At 31.6% G+C, this 19,710-nt stretch overlaps 2 protein-coding genes across 3 annotated transcripts; one reads left to right on the top strand and one right to left on the bottom strand.

The window, feature by feature from the left end:
* Positions 1-2,958: 2,958 nt before the first annotated feature.
* On the bottom strand, positions 2,959-8,958 carry LOC111280967 (chloride channel protein CLC-c-like). Of its 2 annotated transcripts, XM_089757369.1 has the most exons (8): positions 8,467-8,927; positions 7,333-7,533; positions 6,393-6,570; positions 5,900-6,162; positions 5,143-5,412; positions 3,858-4,862; positions 3,725-3,755; positions 2,984-3,293 (listed from the first exon to the last, which is right to left on the bottom strand). In XM_089757369.1, the coding sequence occupies exons 1-8, from the start codon at positions 8,640-8,642 to the stop codon at positions 3,204-3,206; spliced, it is 2,214 nt and encodes a 737-aa protein (XP_089613495.1). In that variant the 5' UTR covers positions 8,643-8,927; the 3' UTR covers positions 2,984-3,203. The 2 variants fall into 2 exon arrangements, with proteins under 2 accessions (XP_022724257.2, XP_089613495.1); XM_022868522.2 differs by having other exon boundaries at positions 2,959-3,293; positions 3,725-4,862; positions 8,467-8,958.
* A 2,226-nt stretch (positions 8,959-11,184) lies between these two features.
* On the top strand, positions 11,185-18,525 carry LOC111280385 (organic cation/carnitine transporter 7-like). The gene is made up of 5 exons (XM_022867734.2): positions 11,185-11,562; positions 11,960-12,197; positions 16,197-16,713; positions 16,922-17,124; positions 17,775-18,525. The coding sequence occupies exons 1-5, from the start codon at positions 11,291-11,293 to the stop codon at positions 18,003-18,005; spliced, it is 1,461 nt and encodes a 486-aa protein (XP_022723469.1). The 5' UTR covers positions 11,185-11,290; the 3' UTR covers positions 18,006-18,525.
* Positions 18,526-19,710: the final 1,185 nt, after the last annotated feature.

Genomic DNA, 19,710 nt, shown 5'->3' with positions numbered 1-19,710 from the left:
CATGTAAAACAGCCATTATGTTGGAATGGTTAAACATGGTTTCCAATTCTAAAACAATATTGTGCTATTGTTGAAATGGTTAAACATGGTTTTGGTTTTGGATGGAATGATCAAGACGTGTGTGGTGGCAGATAAACAAGTTTTTTTTTATCTTTGGCTGAAAGTAAAAACACATTTTAAAAATGAGATTGTATTTTATTTTTCTATTCTATATTGTTTTACAAGTGCTGATTCTTTTTTTATGCAATTTGCAGAGCCACCCAACTACTGTTAGCCTTAGAAACAAGCCATTCCCTCGTTACTTTGACTTAGCAGAGATTTTTGGAAAATATAGAGCTATTGGAGATGGTGAGTAAAATTTATTTTATGCATGTGAAGAGATAGATAAGGAAGAAGAAACAAAGGGTACTAAAGAATATGTTGAAATGGAAATCAATGGAAAGATCACACTTGACAATGCTAACTCACCATCATCTTTTTTTTGAAAGGAAAGCTCAAGCAAATGAAAGGGGTATGACTTTATTCAATGAGATTATGAACATTGATGACTTAAATGACGAAGACATGATGATTGTAAGTGAGATTTTGATAAAAGATAACTCAAAATTTGATTTATTGTTCACTTTTCCTCCATAATTGAAGAAAAGGTTTGTCATGAAGCTCTTTAGGAACACTCCTGAATATGGATACAAGCCATCATTTGATTTTGAGCTTAATTTAAACTTGATATCATTTGTTTTCTGTTTAAAATTGTTAGGTGCATACCATTTTGTAATGATCATAACACATTGTACTACTTAGATAAATGTGTGATGTATGTAATTTATAGAGAACAAGATTATTAGAGAATTTGAAAAGCATTATGCTTATGTTTGTTTCCATGTACATTTCTGCTTAATGTTTGTGAATATTCCTCAATGAGATTCCAGCCACTTCACCTTCAATGTGTGTTTTGTTTCAAGTCATTTTTAGTCTTTGTTCTGTTTGTTTCTTATCCTTCCCTGGTTTTAGTTTATATAATTATTAATGTTGATAGCCATTGCCAACGACATATATGTGCTGTGCGACCAAGATAACATAACCAAAGATCATTTTTTTTTCTTAGCCTTATTGAAAATCACTTTGGCTTATATTTTTGTACAATAATGGGATTGAGAATAACGAATTGCTATTATACTTTGTGCATTCAATAAACATTAAATTTTTTATTTTTAAAGTTATTTTGGATATTTTATATTTGATACTTTTTTTTCATATAATATCAAATATAATAATCTGATATCATCATTAATTTATAATATTATACCTAACATGTTAATTTAATATCACTAGTGATCAAATTACTTTGATGATCTTATCACTATAATAATTAGATTGCCACGATGATTTAGAAAATGATACCAAACACTACCTAAAGTTATTTTTAAATATAAGTTCCATTCAAAAGTTTATTTAATATATATATATTATAATAATAATATACATAAACAAATTTGTTATATAGGCGTCTATGTGAACAACTCTTTTAAATGACACATAAAATAATTTTTTTTTAAATAAGATAGTTTCTTTTAATTACAAATTAAATAATTTTAAATTTATTCAAATATCAAAATTATACAAATTATAATTAAAAATCAAATCAATTTAGAGACATATATTTTTAAAATTAAAAATATAAAATATGAATTTTATTTTTTTAATAAATAATTTTAGTTGTTTATCAAATAATCTAATTTTAAAAATTATTTAATTATCAAAATCTTTCAAACATATTTAAAAATTACAAAAATTAAGTTTATCCAAATTATCAACAAATTTTTTTATCTTGATTTAAAAAATTATCTTTTCAAAAAATTTACGACATTAAAAATTCAAACAACTTTATATAAGATTTTGAATGTTGCAAAATCATTTAGTGATATTTATAAACTCCGTTAAAAGTTAAAAAAAAAAAACTACTAAAGACCTAAACCCCTTAGGTGTATATAAATTGATTCCTCTTAAGCAATTTTATGTAGGATTTTGAAAGCCACAAATTGTTTAGTAACGTTTATAAACTCCGCTAAACTTTTAAAAAAAAATTTATTAAAGACCTAAACTCCTGTGATGTATATAAATTGATTCTTCTTCTTATATATATATGTATATATATATATATATATATATATTTATGAAGTTACATCAATTTAAAGTTTTGTAGTTTTATATTTCTTTTTAATCATTGATTTCAAAAAATTTAAGAGATGAAATTAAACAATTTTTTTTTAATTTTAGAATTATCTCTTTCATTTATTGGATTTATTAAAATCAAAAAACAAAAAATATAAAATGAAAAAGTTTTACATCAATGTAAGTTGATCTCTCTTCATATATATATATATATATGTATATGTATATATATGTGGATGAAGTTATATCAATTTAAAGCTTTTTTGTTTTATAACTTTTTTAATCGTTGATTTCAAAAAATTTAAGAAATGAGATTAAATAATTTTTTTTTAATTTTAGAATTATCTTTTTTTCATCCATCGTCTCTTTTATTTATTAGATTTATTAAAATCAAAAGTTAAAACAAAAAGCATAAAATTAAAAAGTTTTACATCGATATAAGTTGATCTCTTTAATCTTTATATATATATATATATATATATATATATATATATGTAAGAGAAATTATTTTATATATTATAAGTGAAGTTTTTTAATTTCACAAACGGAATTTTTATAATGACCCATGCCTCATTTTTTAAATTAATTTTTAATTTTTTAATATATTCTAAAAATTCTAAGAAACATGTATTACCCTATTAGTATCAGTCATAAAATTAAAATTTACATTGATAATGTATTTAATAATTTCTCTATATATAAAATTAAGTAATAAACAGCCCCAATTGCCCTCGTTCTGGATCCGTTCCACAACAGAACGGTTCTTGTCTTAACAAGTGAAATATTCTAAAACCAGTAAGTAATAGAGATCATGAACAGTTTACAACTGTGTATTTCAACTCCAAAAATGTAAAAAAAAAAAAAAAATCAATGCTCATATCCAAATGATTACATCAACCAAAGTTTCGTTTGCATCATATAAGTAATAAATTCGCTTTTTAAAGATTGGAGGTATACAAAGAAAATCCTAAGTTCAAAAAAACAAAAATCCCTACAAATCTACGATACTAATTGCTGAATAATAGTTTTTTCTAGTTATGGGTTTCAACATGAGAATGAAGTTTCTGTATGTGCTCAAGCATGAAATCATGTCTTGTTAGGATCCCAACAATTGGAGGCCTCTGCAAATTGTAAAACAAAGTTATTTTAATTAGACATGATAATACTATACAAAAATCGTATGAGAAAAATATAAAAATAACGTAATTTAAAGCTTTAATAAAAATTATATATGAATTTAACATAAATAATAAAAAAAAATTTGTATTTAATGTATCGACACGAATTGTGATATAATAATTTTTGTATTTTACCTACGTTAAATAAAAAATATAAAGATAAGGATATAGAATTACCATGTCTAATTTTAATGCTTTCATATGAACTTCAAAAATATTTTAGGGATCAAAACTTTCCAAAAAGCCATTAGGATAGAAGTTTTGTATTAGCGTTTCATAAGTAAGATGATTCATAAAGCAATCTTAGCTTCTTATTCTACTTTGACTAGTAAAAAGAGATAGAATTGGAAAAATTTGAATCACATAAAGCTTACCCCTAATTTCTTTGGTACCACACACAAGTGCCTGAGGCCAAGTTCCCGAAAGAGAACAGCAGCTTTAGTTAGTGACAATGTTTCAATGACTGTGTATGGGGACGTATTAGTGATAGGATGGAGATCAACATACATTTCCATCTCCTCATTTGTGATGTTCAGCTCTTCCAGTTTGATACCCTTTCCTGATCCTGCCTTTGCAAAATCATTGGCATCAAACATCCTCATAATTTCTGGTCCTGTCATCGTTCTGTGAATCGTAAACTTCTTCTGTTTGAGTAACACAAGCAGATGAGACCTCAAAGCAAGCCCAAACAACTCTGGAGCAGCAGAGAAAGGTGGTTCATCAATCACAGGGAAGCCGTTATGCCTTGTCATTTTGAGTGTATGAACTATATTCCCCACTTTTTCAATGCCAGAAAATGTCACTAGCTGACCAGAGACAACATCAGCAGCAACCAGGCTCCTCATGTATGGTTCTGCATGGGCCTCCAAATAAGGTAACCCTTTCATCTTCACAATCTGGTCATAAACACCCTTGTTGAAACAATCAGCAACAGTTTTTGATATGAGGAGAACTAACATTAGCCATGGCAACATCAATAGGCTATTAGTAAGTTCAAGAAGTATGACACAAAGGGAAACGGTCATTCTCATGGTGCCACCAAGGAAGGAAGCAGCTCCAAGGAGGGCAAAGAGACCCACATCAAGATTTAGAACAGGAGCAAGTAGGGTTCCAGTAAGTCGGCCGTAAGAGGCTCCTGCAAGTATTACAGGGATGAAGAGGCCAGAAGGAACAGCAATGCCGTAAGTGATTATGCCAAGGCAGTAAATTGCAACAAAGAAAAGGAAAAGGGTAGACAGATGCAATTCCTTTTCAGTTCCAGACCTTAGTAGGTTTCGAATAGCATCATCATTGGTGTTGAGAAAGAGGGATGCAAGGTCATTGTAATGGGTTGGTAAACATTGGAAATTCTTATAGTTTCCCGAGCGATGACCTAGAGTTGAGCACTGGTCTGGTACTGGCAGGTGAGCACTGAAAGGAATGCATCTCGAAAGCCATGGCAGACCGTATGAACAACAAGAGGTTAAAAGTGAAACTGTAATGACAAGCAGAATTTTAAATGGTGGACCTTTCCTGCAATTAATTGTAAACCTTCAGTAACAGCAATTCTACCAAAGGTTTAATATAAACACTTAAGGTTACTTCTGTGATAAATTCAAATATTGGGAAATATCCAGGCTGCAGATGATATCAAGCAAGAATTTGTGCAATATGCATGTTAATTGTAAAACTGTATTTTTATAATCTAAAAACACAATGTTAGAGACGTTCCTGAATAACATGCAAATTATTTTCTTACATCAGAGTCTCATAAATATTAAATTAAAAATTTGTTAAGGAGTTTAAAACTTACTTGTTGATAATGCTGTAAGTATGAAGGACCTTGTCCACAAAATAATTATACAGGCTTCCAAGAACTCCTCCTATGATCCCAAGGAATATAATTGCAAGCAGATCTGGGACACTGTAAGTGGGATATGCGGAATTCACATCATACATGATCAATCCTCCTTGACCAAATAGACCACATTTTCCACTATGGCAAAATTCTATAAAACCTCTCAACACCACTGCTACAACTGCTGTTGTAAAAAATGTCCGCCAAAGCAAAGCACTCCGCCACCTGAGTAAATTTATAATAGAAGATGAGTTTGTTTCAAGGTAGAACACCAGAAGAGACCTCAAAGTCCTTGATCATAAGAAAGCATTGAATCGACATCAATATGGCAAAATCTCTGCTACTTTCAGCATAAACTCCAGTAGTTGGTGGTAGAGTATTGGACTTTTAGTTTTAGTGATCAAGATTTAATCCATGGCAGCCGTATGTTGCCTTGATAAGTGATGTGGCTTCGAACCAGCTAAAAGGATATAAGAACAGTCTAATATATAGTAGCAAACAAGTTTTCCCAACTTCCACTCCACTGCGTTTCTTCTATTTTTTTTACTTTAATGCAAGTCAGATGATTGAGAAGGCCATGATTGAGAAAAGATGGCAATAAACTTGTAATTAATATTGATACTTGAACAAAAACCATGAGGCAATTGCACTTGGATGTATATATTTATCTTATTACTATGCTAAGAAGCGATGGCAGGGAGGTCACAGTTACCATGAAGCTGCTTCTTCTAGTGCAAAGAGTAACCCCCCAACTGGGGCACGGAAAGCTGCTGCTACACCAGCAGCAGCACCGCAGGTGATCAAATCCCGCTGATCTCGGTCATTTTTGAAGTACCTGAGCCATTTCCATGTCAAGCGGTACTTGCGAGAACCCCCTTGCCCAAGTAAATAGGCTATGCAAGCACCAGTGTGTACCATAGGTCCTTCCTTGCCAACAACAAATCCAGCAGCAACTCCTAATATGGAACCAAAAATCTGCGAGATTTGGATCAATATCATAAAACTGTTTTAACAATCATTGTTACATTTTGGCTAGAAATGCTGCTGGAAGATTTGGAAGTTTTACACCCTCAAAGAATGGGCTACAAAACATTATCTTAAAATCACAGCTCATCCATCCAGTAAATCAGTACTAATAGCTTATGATTGCAAGTTGTTTGTGAACGCACACACACATAGAGAATCACTTCTAATCTGTGACTCACCTTTACAAAGAGTGTACTTGGAGCCAAAATGGATGGAGCATCTATACCATTAAGGTATGCTTTTACCTCAGGTATGCCAGAGCCTGCAGCTGCAGGAGCGATATAGGCACAGAGGGCAGCGGCAACAGCAGCCAAAACTATGTTGCAACCAGTATATGCTGCAAATGCCTGATAATATCTGCACCGGAAATGTGCATGATTCATAACTGCTACTAAGTCTAACAAGTCTCATTATGCTAATTCTCAAAGCATAGAGAGCTATTTCTAAAAATAAACACTCGTCTGTATGATAAATAAGTGCTATTGTCAACTGTCAAGTACTAAATAGTTATGCGAAGAACAGATAAAACAAGTGCCACTCGTACATATTTCTCAGTAAAACTATCGAGTATAACGGTATAAGTCCATTTGGAGAACCAAAATCCCAGTACAGTGCCACAAGCTGATAAACAGAACTGAAGCATTTGAGTGTCAAATGTATCAAATGTTGGAGAGACCACCTCCAAGACAAGGTACCAAGACCATATTAATTATATCATGATCGATGCACTACAGTATGCCTATGCTGATTGTTCTAACACCCTAACTGAACAACAGAGCTCCATTGAACGCATGTGGACCATGAAGAAAATGTTTTAGGTACAAAAGGAAGGCGGTGGAACCCCAAGAATATATAAAAAAGAAAAACAAGGCACTCAAATCCCCCCCCAAAAAAAAAAAGAAACTATAGCAGTTGTATTGAAAAAAAATGAAGTTTAGGAGTATTGGAAATGATAAAGCAGATCAAGTATTGGAGAAGTATGACAGCAGTCCAACCAAACGAGTGCCAATCATAATGTGATACTTTTACAGAAAGAAAAGCAAGGTAATGTAATTAAGTGGCAGTTTAACTTACTTATCTTTAGGCATGAGATTGTTGGTGAGCAGAAGTTTAACTTACTTATCTTTAAGCATGAGATTATTGGTGAGCAGAAGTTTAAAGCCAGCTAAGTTCTCAACAGCAAGATTATTGAAACAGCCAACAAGCCCTGTGCCCAACCCAATTAGGAAAGCTAATAACCACTTGAGAACAAGATACTGGAAATTTTCAACTTCTGTTCTAGACCTCCAGTCCTGTTTAAAAAGATCATTCTCTATCACCCTGAGAGAAAAAGAAGGCAGAAAACCAATTAAAGCCTAGTGGAATTACAGTGATGCTAACTTTGAAGAACAAAGAAATGATATAATTCCATGTGCTTGAATGCCATGAAGACATGGGGATTCTAGAGTTTAGAGAGTTGATTGTGTTTCATAGTCATTATAGCTCATTCTAGTATATACAAATGCTTTTAGATCATTGCCATGGAACAAAATTCTTTTTCTCAAAATACCAAAAAAGAGAAAAAAAGGAATGGCAGATGTGGCTTTTTGACTCATCCCCATTTAGTTGTCAATAGATTCTGATATGCCTATATGCATGTTTAGGGGATTTGTTAGCAGAACAAGCAGCAGCCACCAACTAATGGGATCATTAACAATCAACCCAAGGCTTTCCATGAGCTCCTTTTAACAAACACAAGATTCAGAATACATATTTTAGGGGCGCGGGGACAAATATATGAAACTCTTATAAAACTAAAACCTTTCAATTTTTGAGACATTTGAAAACATTTAACTTGAGATTAAGATTCCTTTTATTATTATTATTATAATGCATGAGGGTATTTCAGCAATCTTAAGGAAATACTCTCCCATATCATCAACCTAGTGCATTCAAGATTTTATTTTGGAAGAAGAGGAAACTAAACTAATCCTTATGGATTAGATTGTTAAGTTTGTAATGTCACAGTCTTAGCCTAGGCAAAGTACAATTCTACTAAGAGCTGCGTGCTTTGTTGATAAAGTTTAAGACTCTAATTTCAGTCATCAGGTTCAAATTTTTGTCTCAAGTATAAAAAAAGTACAATTTCCAAACCAAAAGAGAACATATGATCAAAAACTGTAATGAGAAACATAAAATATGGGGTGAAGAAATTTGCTTCTCTTCTGGCTTGATAATTCCAATGAAAGAAAAAAAGAATTTATTAAGACTTACTCATAATCAAGGCTCTGAATGGGGCAGAGATTTGCACCAACAATGGCAGTCTGAGAGGTGGCATTAGTCCTGTTTTTGAAAAGCAATGGCTCATGCATTGTCCCAATCTCCTTATCATCTGGGAGACCTGATGACCCCGTTCCCACCCTCTCTTCCTCTTTTATATCATCCATCATCTTTTCTTCAATTTTCTAGTTATGGTTGATGATTACTTATTAGTATGTCAGAAAGAAAATGATAACAATCCTGTTAGGCTTGGAGACTGAAACCAATCACTCATCCATAGCAATCTCTTTCTGCCTTTGGCTTCATTTTTGGATCAATCAAGATCTGTTACCCTTTGTGCTTTGTTGCATTGCAAAAGAGAAAAGAAAAAGAAATCATTTTCCATGGATTCATGTGATTCCCGCGTTGCTTTCTCCTTCTCTTTCTACGGTAAGCTTCATGCATTCAAAGCCGACACGGGTTCCCATAAAAAAGATTGCATCCATCATTTAATATTTATTATTTTTTGTAAGTTTATATTTGACGCATCAAAGATAATCCGTAAATATATTTTATATATTATTAATAAATAGATAATATTATCTAATTAATAAATTTTTTTTAAAAAAATTAGTTTTTTTATATTTAAAAATAATTAAATAAAAATAAATTTTAAAACAATAAAGTAGAAACTTTGATAGATAAATTGAAATTTTCTAATTTTTTACATATATTTTAAATTATGAAAAATGAAAAGGTACCTAAGTTAATTAATTATTTTACATGTAATAATTTTTAAAGAGAATAAGCATGCAAGAATTAATAAAAAAAAAGGTTTGGTTGGAAAAAAGAAAGAAAGAAAATTATTCCAATTGGATATTTGTTAATTAGATTCTAATTATTATAATATTTATATATTGTTAAATTAAAATTTAGATGTTTGTAAAAATATAATGATGAAAATTTTATTTATTTTAAATTGAAAATAATTAATAATAAATAAAGCCAAGTTAGAGAATTATAAGATTTAGATACAAAATATTTTTGTTATTATATATCCAATAAATATATATAGAATAAGGAAAGGTTAATCTCATAAATGCTTTCTAAAATATAATAAAATATTTAATATAATGATTAAATTTAAAAAATTTTTAATATGATATTTGAATTTTGATTTTATTAACTAATGTAATAAATAAATAATTATTTATTTATTATATATCATCATTTGAAATTAATTAACATTAAAAATGAATATTAAATTAATTAATAAATTTATAATTTAAATATTATATTATAAATTTTTAAACTTTGAATACTATATTAAATATTTTATTTAATTTAAAAACTACTCATAACATTAATCCAATAAAAAATAATTTATATTTATAAATAAAATAAATTTAAATGTGAGGGATTAACTAATTTATTATAAAAAATTTTAAAATTATTAAAAAATACATGTAAACAATTTTTTTCAAATTTTTTGGGGTCGTGGCCCCTTGGGCTTCAACGTGGAGCGGCTCCTGACCAAGAAGCCAAGTACGACACCCTTATCAGGAAGTATTATAGGTCTGCTTGCTAAACACAGTAGTCCAATTTTCGTCAAAATGTTCCGTAGATCATTGATTGAATGTTGGTGTGATTAGGGTTTATTTTTCAAACGTCATTTTTTGTGAAATAAATGAAGTTTTAGGTATTTTTTTATTTTTATATTATTTTTAAATAAAATATTTTATTTTTTATTTTTATTTAAAATTTTTTTGAATATGTATATATGATAAATTTTATAATTTATCAAATATTTATATTTCTTAAGTTTAAAAAAAATTACATTAAAGTTTTCAACAAAACCCATTAAATAAATATCATCTTGATCTAATAAAAAATATTTATTTAATTTGTTGGGATTTCAACAAAACTTAAAAAATCAGTTAAAAAAATCTCATATTTTGAAAAATTTTTATAATATTGCAAAAAAGAAAAACACCATTTTGTTTTAAATAATTATAAATTTATTTATAAATTGATATATAAAAATTATAGTTTTAATAAAAAGATTATCCGATTATAACATGTGAGTTTTTGAATTTTTTTTTAATTTTAAGGATTTAAAATAAAAAATTTTAAAAGTTTTCGATGTATAAACTCAAATACTTTTAAAAATTTATTGATTTAAAATTTAAAAATTTTTAAAAACTTTTCGGTTTTCAATCTGGATTTGTATATTTAAAAATTTAAAAATAAAAAAATAGTTTAAAAAAATAATTAAGTAATGTTATTTAAAAATAATTAAAAAACAAGTCTAAAAGAAAAAAATTGGACGCAAGTTGAAGCTCCAAAAACTTTTTTTTTCAAATGAAATAATTTTTGGACTTTTTAAGTATTAAAAAAAAAACCTTAATATAAGGGATTTATATCCGTCTATTGCAAACGTTTTGATGACACCACAATCATTCAAACAAACGCTAGCAGAGCGTAGGCGAATAAGCAATTGCCAAACGTCTTTCAATTGCCGCGGCGGGGCCATGGAAATTGATGTTGTGATTTTATTCTAACCAACGGGAGCTGATGACGCAGAGGATTTGGACACCTTGCCTGCTCCAATCCAACTTATTTTAAAAAAATCAAGCAAAAAACAAAATGTACTACAATAGAAGAAAGATGTGGTGCATATTGCTTTAGACAAGACCACCACTATGTATGCGTTTCTCGGCGAACAATTAATGTGATTTTGAGGTTGTCTTTCAGATATCAGAACTGGGAAACAACTGACTTTGATTTTGACTTTGATTTGTTGCTGCTGTTTCTTGTTTGTGTTCCTCGAATTTCTTAGATGGATGAGGAAGATGTTGGTTTCTACACGTTGGATAAGGCCCTTGAAAGTGTGGGGTTTGGGAAATTCCAAGGCCTTGTTCTTGCATACGCTGGCCTCGGTTGGTTTGCAGAAGCAATGGAAGTTATGATTCTTTCTTTTATAGGAGAAGCTGTTAAGTCAGAGTGGGGACTTTCCTCAGGTCAAGAGAGCCTGTTATCCACTGTTGTGTTTGCTGGTATGCTCATGGGAGCCTCTTCATGGGGCCTTGTGTCAGACAACTATGGAAGGAGGCATGCTCCATTTTCTTTCCATCGTTATTCATGCTTACTGCTGCACATATCACACACCATAAATACTCAATTATGCCCTTTATTTATTTATTTGGTACATAAGAGGCCCTTGCTTGGGATAGGGGCAGGGGTTGCTGTTGCCTTATATGATGAACTGAGCTAAGCTTCGGGTTCGATTATGCCTTTAATTTCTATTTTCTATTTCTTTCTGGTTGATGGCATGTCTATGACTGAATGCTGATCCATTTGTTGGGTGTTAATCTATGTGTTGATACATATCATAAATGCTTTTCATTTGGAATTATGCATTGAAAAATATGCTATCTTAACTATTCTTATTCAACTTTTGATTTGTTTCACAATCTTCTTTAATTGTATTTTAATTTGCTCCTATCAGGAAGGGTTTTCTTTCTATAACTGTGGTAACTAGTGGAGCTGGATTATTGAGCACATTCTCTCCAAATTATTTATCACTTGTTATTATTCGGGGTTTTGTTGGTTTTGGCCTTGGTGGTGGATCTGTATTCTTATCATGGTTTCTAGAGTTTGTTCCAGCTTCCAATAGAGGCACATGGATGATCATCTTTTCAACTTTCTGGACATTTGGATCAATTTTTGAGGCTTCACTTGCATGGGTATGTTTTATTTTCTATCTCCTCTGGTCATGACAAAATTTAAGGGTACTCTTCACCATTGCTTGTTCTCACTGCACCTAAAGCTAGAGAGTACTTTTGATTTTATCTGTTTAGTATGGAGGCTTAGAGCTTCAATCTTGTGTATTTATAAAACGAAAGAAGTACAAGCACATGGACAAGAAAATATAGGCCTTAGATGTTTTTTTTTTTTTCACCAAGAAGCAGTGTTCTCAAGCTCTGCAGCCATGCTCCTAGGCACTAACGCACGGCCGAGTCTAGTGAAGCTCCTTGCGCCCCTGCAGGCAATGAGCCTCTAATCAGGTGCATAAAAAGCAAGCCTAACTTAAGCATCCCTTTTGTTTCTTTAGTTTTTGACTTCTTTTATCACCTGTTCTTCTAATAACCAGAAAAGGACAACTTCAACTGAGTTTAAAAGTAGAAAAAATTAAATAGTCGATGAACAACTCTTTGTTGAAAATGGGAGTGAAGGAAAGTTGGACTTTATTTGATGATATTATGCTAAATTCTTGATTTCTGGAACACATTAGGCAATGCAGTGAAGCAAAAGCTTTACTGTTTATTAAAAAATCCATGTATCTTAAGCTTATTAGGTATAATGCATAGTATAATTTTCTTTGGCCTGTGTATGTTAATGACCTTGTAGAAATTATCCCTTGCTTCACTCAAGCGAGCACTTTTTTGTGCCTTGTGCCTTGGTGATGAAAGGGTCCTAGCATAGGCATGTAATCAAATCGCGTTAAGCCAATACAATGAAAAGCTTGAGCTCAACTCGAAATTTGCTGTTTAAAATTTGGCTCAAGTTGGATCAAGTTTTACTTTTCAAGTTCAAACTCCACTTGACATAAAAATCTAGCTATTTGAGCTTGCTTTCGATTTTACTAGTTTACCAAATAAAAAATGAGCTTAATTCCCATACTTGACTTCAAATTTGATTATTTGTGCTCAAGCTGACTGAGCCAAGTTCAAGTTTTGTCTGAGCTGAGCCCGAGTAACTTACGAGCACGGCTGTATCATTTACACCCTTATCCTATTGTCAAGAGAGTTCCTATGACAACACAGCCCGAACTTTGTTATTCAGTGAAAATTCTGTATCAATAGACCTCTCTACTCCCCTCCAGACTTACTCCTCAGAACTCAGAGTACAAATGTGGTTGATGGATATGTTGCACATGACACTTGTTGCTGAACTTTTTTGTAACAGTGTTACTTGTCTTATCATCCATCTTAAGATTTTCTTCATTGCAGTTAGTTTCAATAAATGCTTCAGATAATATTGCGTTCTCTTCTCTTAATTCTATATCATTTTTAATTGATTTTGAAATATGGAGTACTGGAGCAGGTTTTTGACCTTTCTTTATCTATTTAAGGTTGCTTTTTATTTGGAAAACCAGCAAGCACAAATACCAAAAACTAGGAAACAAGGAATCATCATTCCCTTTTAGGCTTTGGAGAACTGTTTATTCTTGATTAATACAAACTTGAAATTTTTCTATCTGTGTGGTATGTTTTTCACAATGACCATGTGCAGTTGTATTATGTTCTACATGCAGTTCTCAAGCTCTGCAGCCATGCACCTAGGCACTGAGGCACAGCTGAGTATAGTAAAGCTCCTTGCGCCCCTACAGGCAATGTGCCTTTAATCAGGTGCATGCCTTGGCGCAAGAAAGGCAAGCCTAACTTAAGCATCCCTTTTATTTCTTTAGTTTTTGACTTCTTTTATCACCCGTTCTTCTAATAACCAGTAAAGGGCAATGTCAACTGTGTTTTCAAGCAGAAAAAATTAATTAGTCGATGAACAACTCTTTGTTGAAGATGGGAGTGAAGGAAAGTTGGACTTTGTTTGATTATATTATGCTAAATTTTTTATTTTTGGAACATATTAGGCAATGCAGTGAAGCAAACGCTTTACTATTTATTAAAAAATCCATATATCTTAAGCTTGTTAGGCATAATAGTATAATTTTCTTTGTCTTGTTTATATTAATGACCTTTGTAGAAATTAGCCCTTGCTTCACTCAAGCGAGAACTTTTTTGTGCCTGAAGGGGTCATAGCATAGGGGTGTAATTGGATCGAATCAAGCCAATACAGTGAAAAGCTCAAGCCCGATTCAAAATTTGCTGTTTGAAACTTGGCTCAAACTAGATCGAGTTTTAATTTCAAGTTTGAATTCGAATCGAGATAAAAATTGAGCTATTCGAGCTCACTCGATTAAGCTGGTTTACCAAGTAAAACATGAGCTTGATTCTTATACTCAACTTGAAGCTTGATTATTTGTGCTCGTTCTAGGCTTGACAATGACCGAGCCAAGTTCAAGTTTTGTCTGAGCTGAGCTCGAATAACTTGCTAGCACAGATGTATCATTTATACTCCTATCCTATTATCTAGAGAGTTCCTATGACAACTCAACCATGGACTTAGTCATTCAGTAAAATTCTGAGTAAATGGATCTCTCGACTCCTGTCCAGACTTACTCCTCAGAACTCTTAAGAGTACAAATGTGGTTGATGGATGTTGCACATGACACTTGTTGCAGAACTTTTTGTAATAGTGTTGCTTGTCTTATCATTCATCTTAAGATTTTCTTCATTGCAGTTACTTTCAATAAATGCTTCAGTTAATATTGTGTTCTCTGCTCTTAACTCTGTATAATTTTTAATTGATTTTGAAATATGGAGTACTGGAGTGGGTTTTGACCTTTCTTTATTTATTTAAGGTTGCTTTTTATTTGGAAAACCAGTGAGCACAAAGACCACAATCTAAGAAAAAAGAAATAATCATTCCCTCTTAGCCTTTGGAGAACTGTTTATTCTTGATTAATATGGACTTGAAATTTTTCTATCTGTGTGGTATGTTGTTCACAAAGACCATGTGCAGTTGTATTATGTTCTACACGCAGATTTTCAAGTTAACCTGTAATAAGCCTTTTTTATGCTATTACACTTCTGTATTTTATACTGACAATCTCATAACATCTTTTAAGGGTTGAGACTTGAGGGCTGGTTTTAAGGTTTTCAGTTTTGGCAGTCAAGAGATATGTATCTTGTGAAAGACATTCACCATCATTATTTACACTTCAACATGTTTTGATGATAAATGTTTATAGCATCTCTTTTGAAAATATTTCTTCTTATCTCTGAATGTGTTTAGTGTCCGCACAGGGGACTTTCCTGGTCCTTTTTTCTTTCCTTTCAGCCTAATTCCAGGTCTGGTTACGCCCTGCCTTTTCAAACCAGAAAAGTTGCAGAACAATGCATAACTCTTTTATTCTCTTTGACCCATGATGGTGGCATACTGTTTCTCTTAATTTGCTTCTATTTTACTACTAACTACCATGTTGCAAGTGGGGTGGGATGTGTCATCTAGCCATTATCATTCAATGATAAAATATAGAGATTTAGTTATTAGAAGCATTTTTAATCAACAAAGAGGATGTTCAAGGCCACAGGGACATCTCTGTGTAGCGGATCTTCATTAGTGGATTATCTGTTGCCATCATGGAATAGGTGCTTTGTCATTAGAAGGGTTGTGTCTTGGCAAAGATTACAACCTTTACCTTGTCATCTCTCTGTATTCTGGAGATTGGAGAAAAAGACAAAGCAAGTGGACCAAGGCGGTTAATTATTCTCACAGATAGTATTTCATGTATGCATTGAAAAAGTGAAGGTACAACTACTAAATTCTTAACAGAGAGTAATAGGTGCCCATCCTTATGATTAATTTGGAAATGCTTATTCTCTTTGTTAATAGGTCCATGCTAAAAGGTTATTCCCTATTATAATATCTCAGCTCTATCGACATAGACACTTATCTGAGAATTGAAAATTTCTTGGATAATGAACTGAAGTATTGCTGGCTAGCTGTTCAAGGAGCTTGGAAACTTGACAAATATTGATTTTATATTCATGCAATGAGAGGAATTATTCACACAATTTTTAACTTCAGAGTTTTAAGATGATTTCATGTCCTTTTTATTGCAGATTGTCATGCCCAGATTAAAATGGAGGTGGCTACTTGCATTTTCATCTGTGCCATCTTTTCTTCTGCTTCTTTTGTATGGTGTTGTACCTGAGTCTCCAAGATATCTATGCATGAAAGGTAGCACAAGTGATGCACTTCAAATTCTGGATAAGATAGCTTCAGTGAACCAAACAAAGCTTCCTCCTGGCATCCTAGCTTGTGGTAGATCAAGTGTCGAGGATAAAGCGTCTGCTCTATCAGAGGATAGGGGTCCCTTACTCTCCTCACTGAGTAAAAATATCATGCCATCTGAATCAGGCTTCTCATCATTTTTTATGCTTTTCTCACCAAAATTAATTCAAACAACGCTCCTACTATGGGTATTATTCTTTGGAAATTCGTTTTCATATTATGGTATCATATTACTTACCTCAAAGCTAAGTAGTGGACAAAGTGGGTGTTTCCCAACTATTCCAAGCTATAGAAATTTCCAGGATTCTGCCGTCTATGTGGATGTGTTCATCACTAGTTTGGCAGGTATTATGTCTCATTCTCGCTTCCCACTTCATTATCCTCTGTAAACACCCTATATTGTTCTAGGTTTTATGAAATTTTTTAACCCCAAAATTCACATTTGGATTTCGATTCATTAATGTGAATGTCAGGGTTAAAAAATTTCATGACTCCGGACAAAATGGGGCATCTACCAACTCTATTTTGAATTATAATTTGACCTATGCTGCAGAGCTTCCTGGGCTTCTCTTGTCAGCAATATTGGTCGATAGGGTAGGCCGCAAGCAGTCTATGGCATTTATGTTTGTCTTGACATTTATTCTCCTTCTTCCACTGCTAACTCATCAGCCTGCGGTTTTAACTACTTGCTTATTATTTGGAGCTCGCATGTGTGCCATCGGAACCTTTAATATTGCAAGTATATATTCCCCTGAGGTAAGCCCATTTAATATTTATTTAATGACTGGTTTTACCTGGGGTCCTTTCAGGAATCCATAATTGCCAATCCTTACTTTTTCACATCACTGAGGTTGTTTTTTTTCTTGGTAATGAGTTTCACTAAAATTTATTAATGGAATTGGTTATGAAGACTTTCCTTAGAAGAAGAAAGTGAAAGAATACATAAAAAAAGGGAAAAGAAATCACAAGGTCTCCTCTCCTGCAGTTTTTAATCTGTTTTGCTTACTCCATATCTCTGTTAATTATTTCTTTTTCTACAATTAAAACGTCCGGAACTGTTAATGCCACAACAAAAAGAGGTTGTTGTTGTTGTTGTTGAAATGTTCTCTTCTTTGCTTTATATCTTTGGAACAAAATTTTTAATGAACTGATATTTTTGCCCTAAGAAATCTGCATTTGAGTTCTCCAAACTGATATCATGATGTTGGTTTCTTATTGATTGTCTACTTGCTATTTTCTTGGAATCAACCAGCCAATTGCCTTTCAGACTATTTGGATATTTTTCATTGTAGTGGAGTTTATCAGATTTGGGCACATAAGCTTTGGCATAATTGTTCCTTGTTGATCTTTGTATGCGGTTCTAGGTAATAAGTTGTTTCCAATCTAAGAAATTTCCTTTTCTCTAGATATATCCAACCCCTGTGCGGGCAACAGGTGTTGGACTCGCGAGTGGTATGGGAAGAATCGGTGGCATGGTATGTCCTCTTGTCGCGGTGGGATTGGTTACTGAGTGCCATCAAACAGAAGCCGTTGTCCTCTTTTTGATTGCTATAGTTGTTTCAGTAGTTTGTATTCAACTCTTCCCATATGAAACCAAGGGCCAGGAACTTAGTGATACTATGGCTATATCAAGTTGAAAAGAAGTACTTGGTTTGTTAGGAGAAAATTTGTGCTGTCCATTATTTGTTTCAGAGGGAAAGCACCTGTTGTCCTCATTTTCGTCTTTCTCTTCTGATTCTTAAGTTGTTTCTTACAAAGGAGTGCACGCTGGCATTCAATCCCAAACATACCAAACATGTTGGATGTCATCTCTTAAGGGTGATTTATGAACCAATTAGGCTAAGCCTCGGGTTTGACTATAATTGAGCTATTGCTTATTCCTCTTGCTGCTTGATCTTATGGTGGGATGATATTGTCAAGCTCCATCATGCCATGCAAACTGACAGGGGTTTGAACTTTATAACTAGAAATAAAGACAAGCTAAATGGGTATTGGCCTACTAGCTTGTTCCCAGTTTAAATTTGGTCCGTTTGCTATTTCAATTTGGCGATTTTAGTCACTTTATTTTTATTTTAATGGAATTTAATCTTTACATTATGAATGGTACAATCAAAGATTAATTGACGTCATTATTAAAATTTTAGGGTTCAATTGGATGATATGAAATTTTGGTGATGATATTATGACATGATGAGGTGGACTAATTTCTTGATAAATTGGCAAATTTCAATCCAAAAAAAAAATCATATTTTTCTTAATTAAATAATAATAATTATACTTTTTTGAGATTTTACAAAAATAAGTTTTAGTTTTTTTTTATACATTTTAGTTAATATAATTAATTAAATCTCTCAGAGTTTACTAATAAAATAAAAATAAAAAGTAAAAGATGAAATTAATTCTTGATTTTTTTTATAATATAAAAGATGAAATTAGTTCTTGATTTTTTTAATGATAAGTAAATGTATGTTAATTTTCGAATTTCCATTCTTTAGTATTTACATTATAATTAATTAATATAATTATATATTTTATTCTTTATTATAAAAAAAATTAAATAGTTGATTGATATATTAACAAAAAATAACATAACAACTCATATTTAACATAATGTTATAATATCATATAACATAGATATTATATAATAAAAGGGTCAAATTCAAGTTTTGACCGACAACCGTCTTTATTTGCTTTTTTTTTTTTTTTGAAATTATCGTCTTTATTTACTTGTTCTCTTCCACTGCTTCACATATTACAAAATTTAGGGATGAAGTTGAAATAATTAACCAAATTATTTGTTTACTAAATGTAAAATATAATTACAAAATTTAGGGACTAAGATGAAATTTGTCATTATATTGTGCCTTAAAATTAAATTTTGCCATTATTGGATACAAAATTTGTTTTCAAAATGAGTGTTAGGGACATTTTATAAGGGTAGAATGGGTTTTTTATCATAAGGCGACTCATTGACAAAGTAAGGGCAATTTTATTATTATGATCTGAGTTAATGTTGTAAATCAACTTAAAATTTTGAAGTCCACGTCAGCTTAACTAATTTAATTTTTTATTTGAAGACACGAATGTTAATTTCTCACTCCTTAATATCAAGTTAAGTTAGGTCAACATTATTAGCATTAGACTTGACCATCAAAATTTGATTGTAGACATCATATTTAATTTAAGGTTAATTTTGTGATTTAAAATTGGATATTTTTTAAGTTAGATTATTTTATTTTATTTATTTTATTTTTTGAATTGCTTTTTGTTAATTAGGAAAAAAAAAAAGAAATCTTTTAATTGAAAAAAAGTTGTATTTAGAAAGAAAGTTTGAAAAGAATT

Source organism: Durio zibethinus, chromosome 28 (genome assembly GCF_047325235.1).
Source record: "Durio zibethinus cultivar Kanyao isolate XHJ-2024 chromosome 28, ASM4732523v1, whole genome shotgun sequence".
Lineage (NCBI taxonomy): Eukaryota > Viridiplantae > Streptophyta > Magnoliopsida > Malvales > Malvaceae > Durio > Durio zibethinus.
The sequence above is the reverse complement of the archived record's forward strand: the minus strand, read 5'-3'. Positions and strand labels throughout refer to the sequence as shown.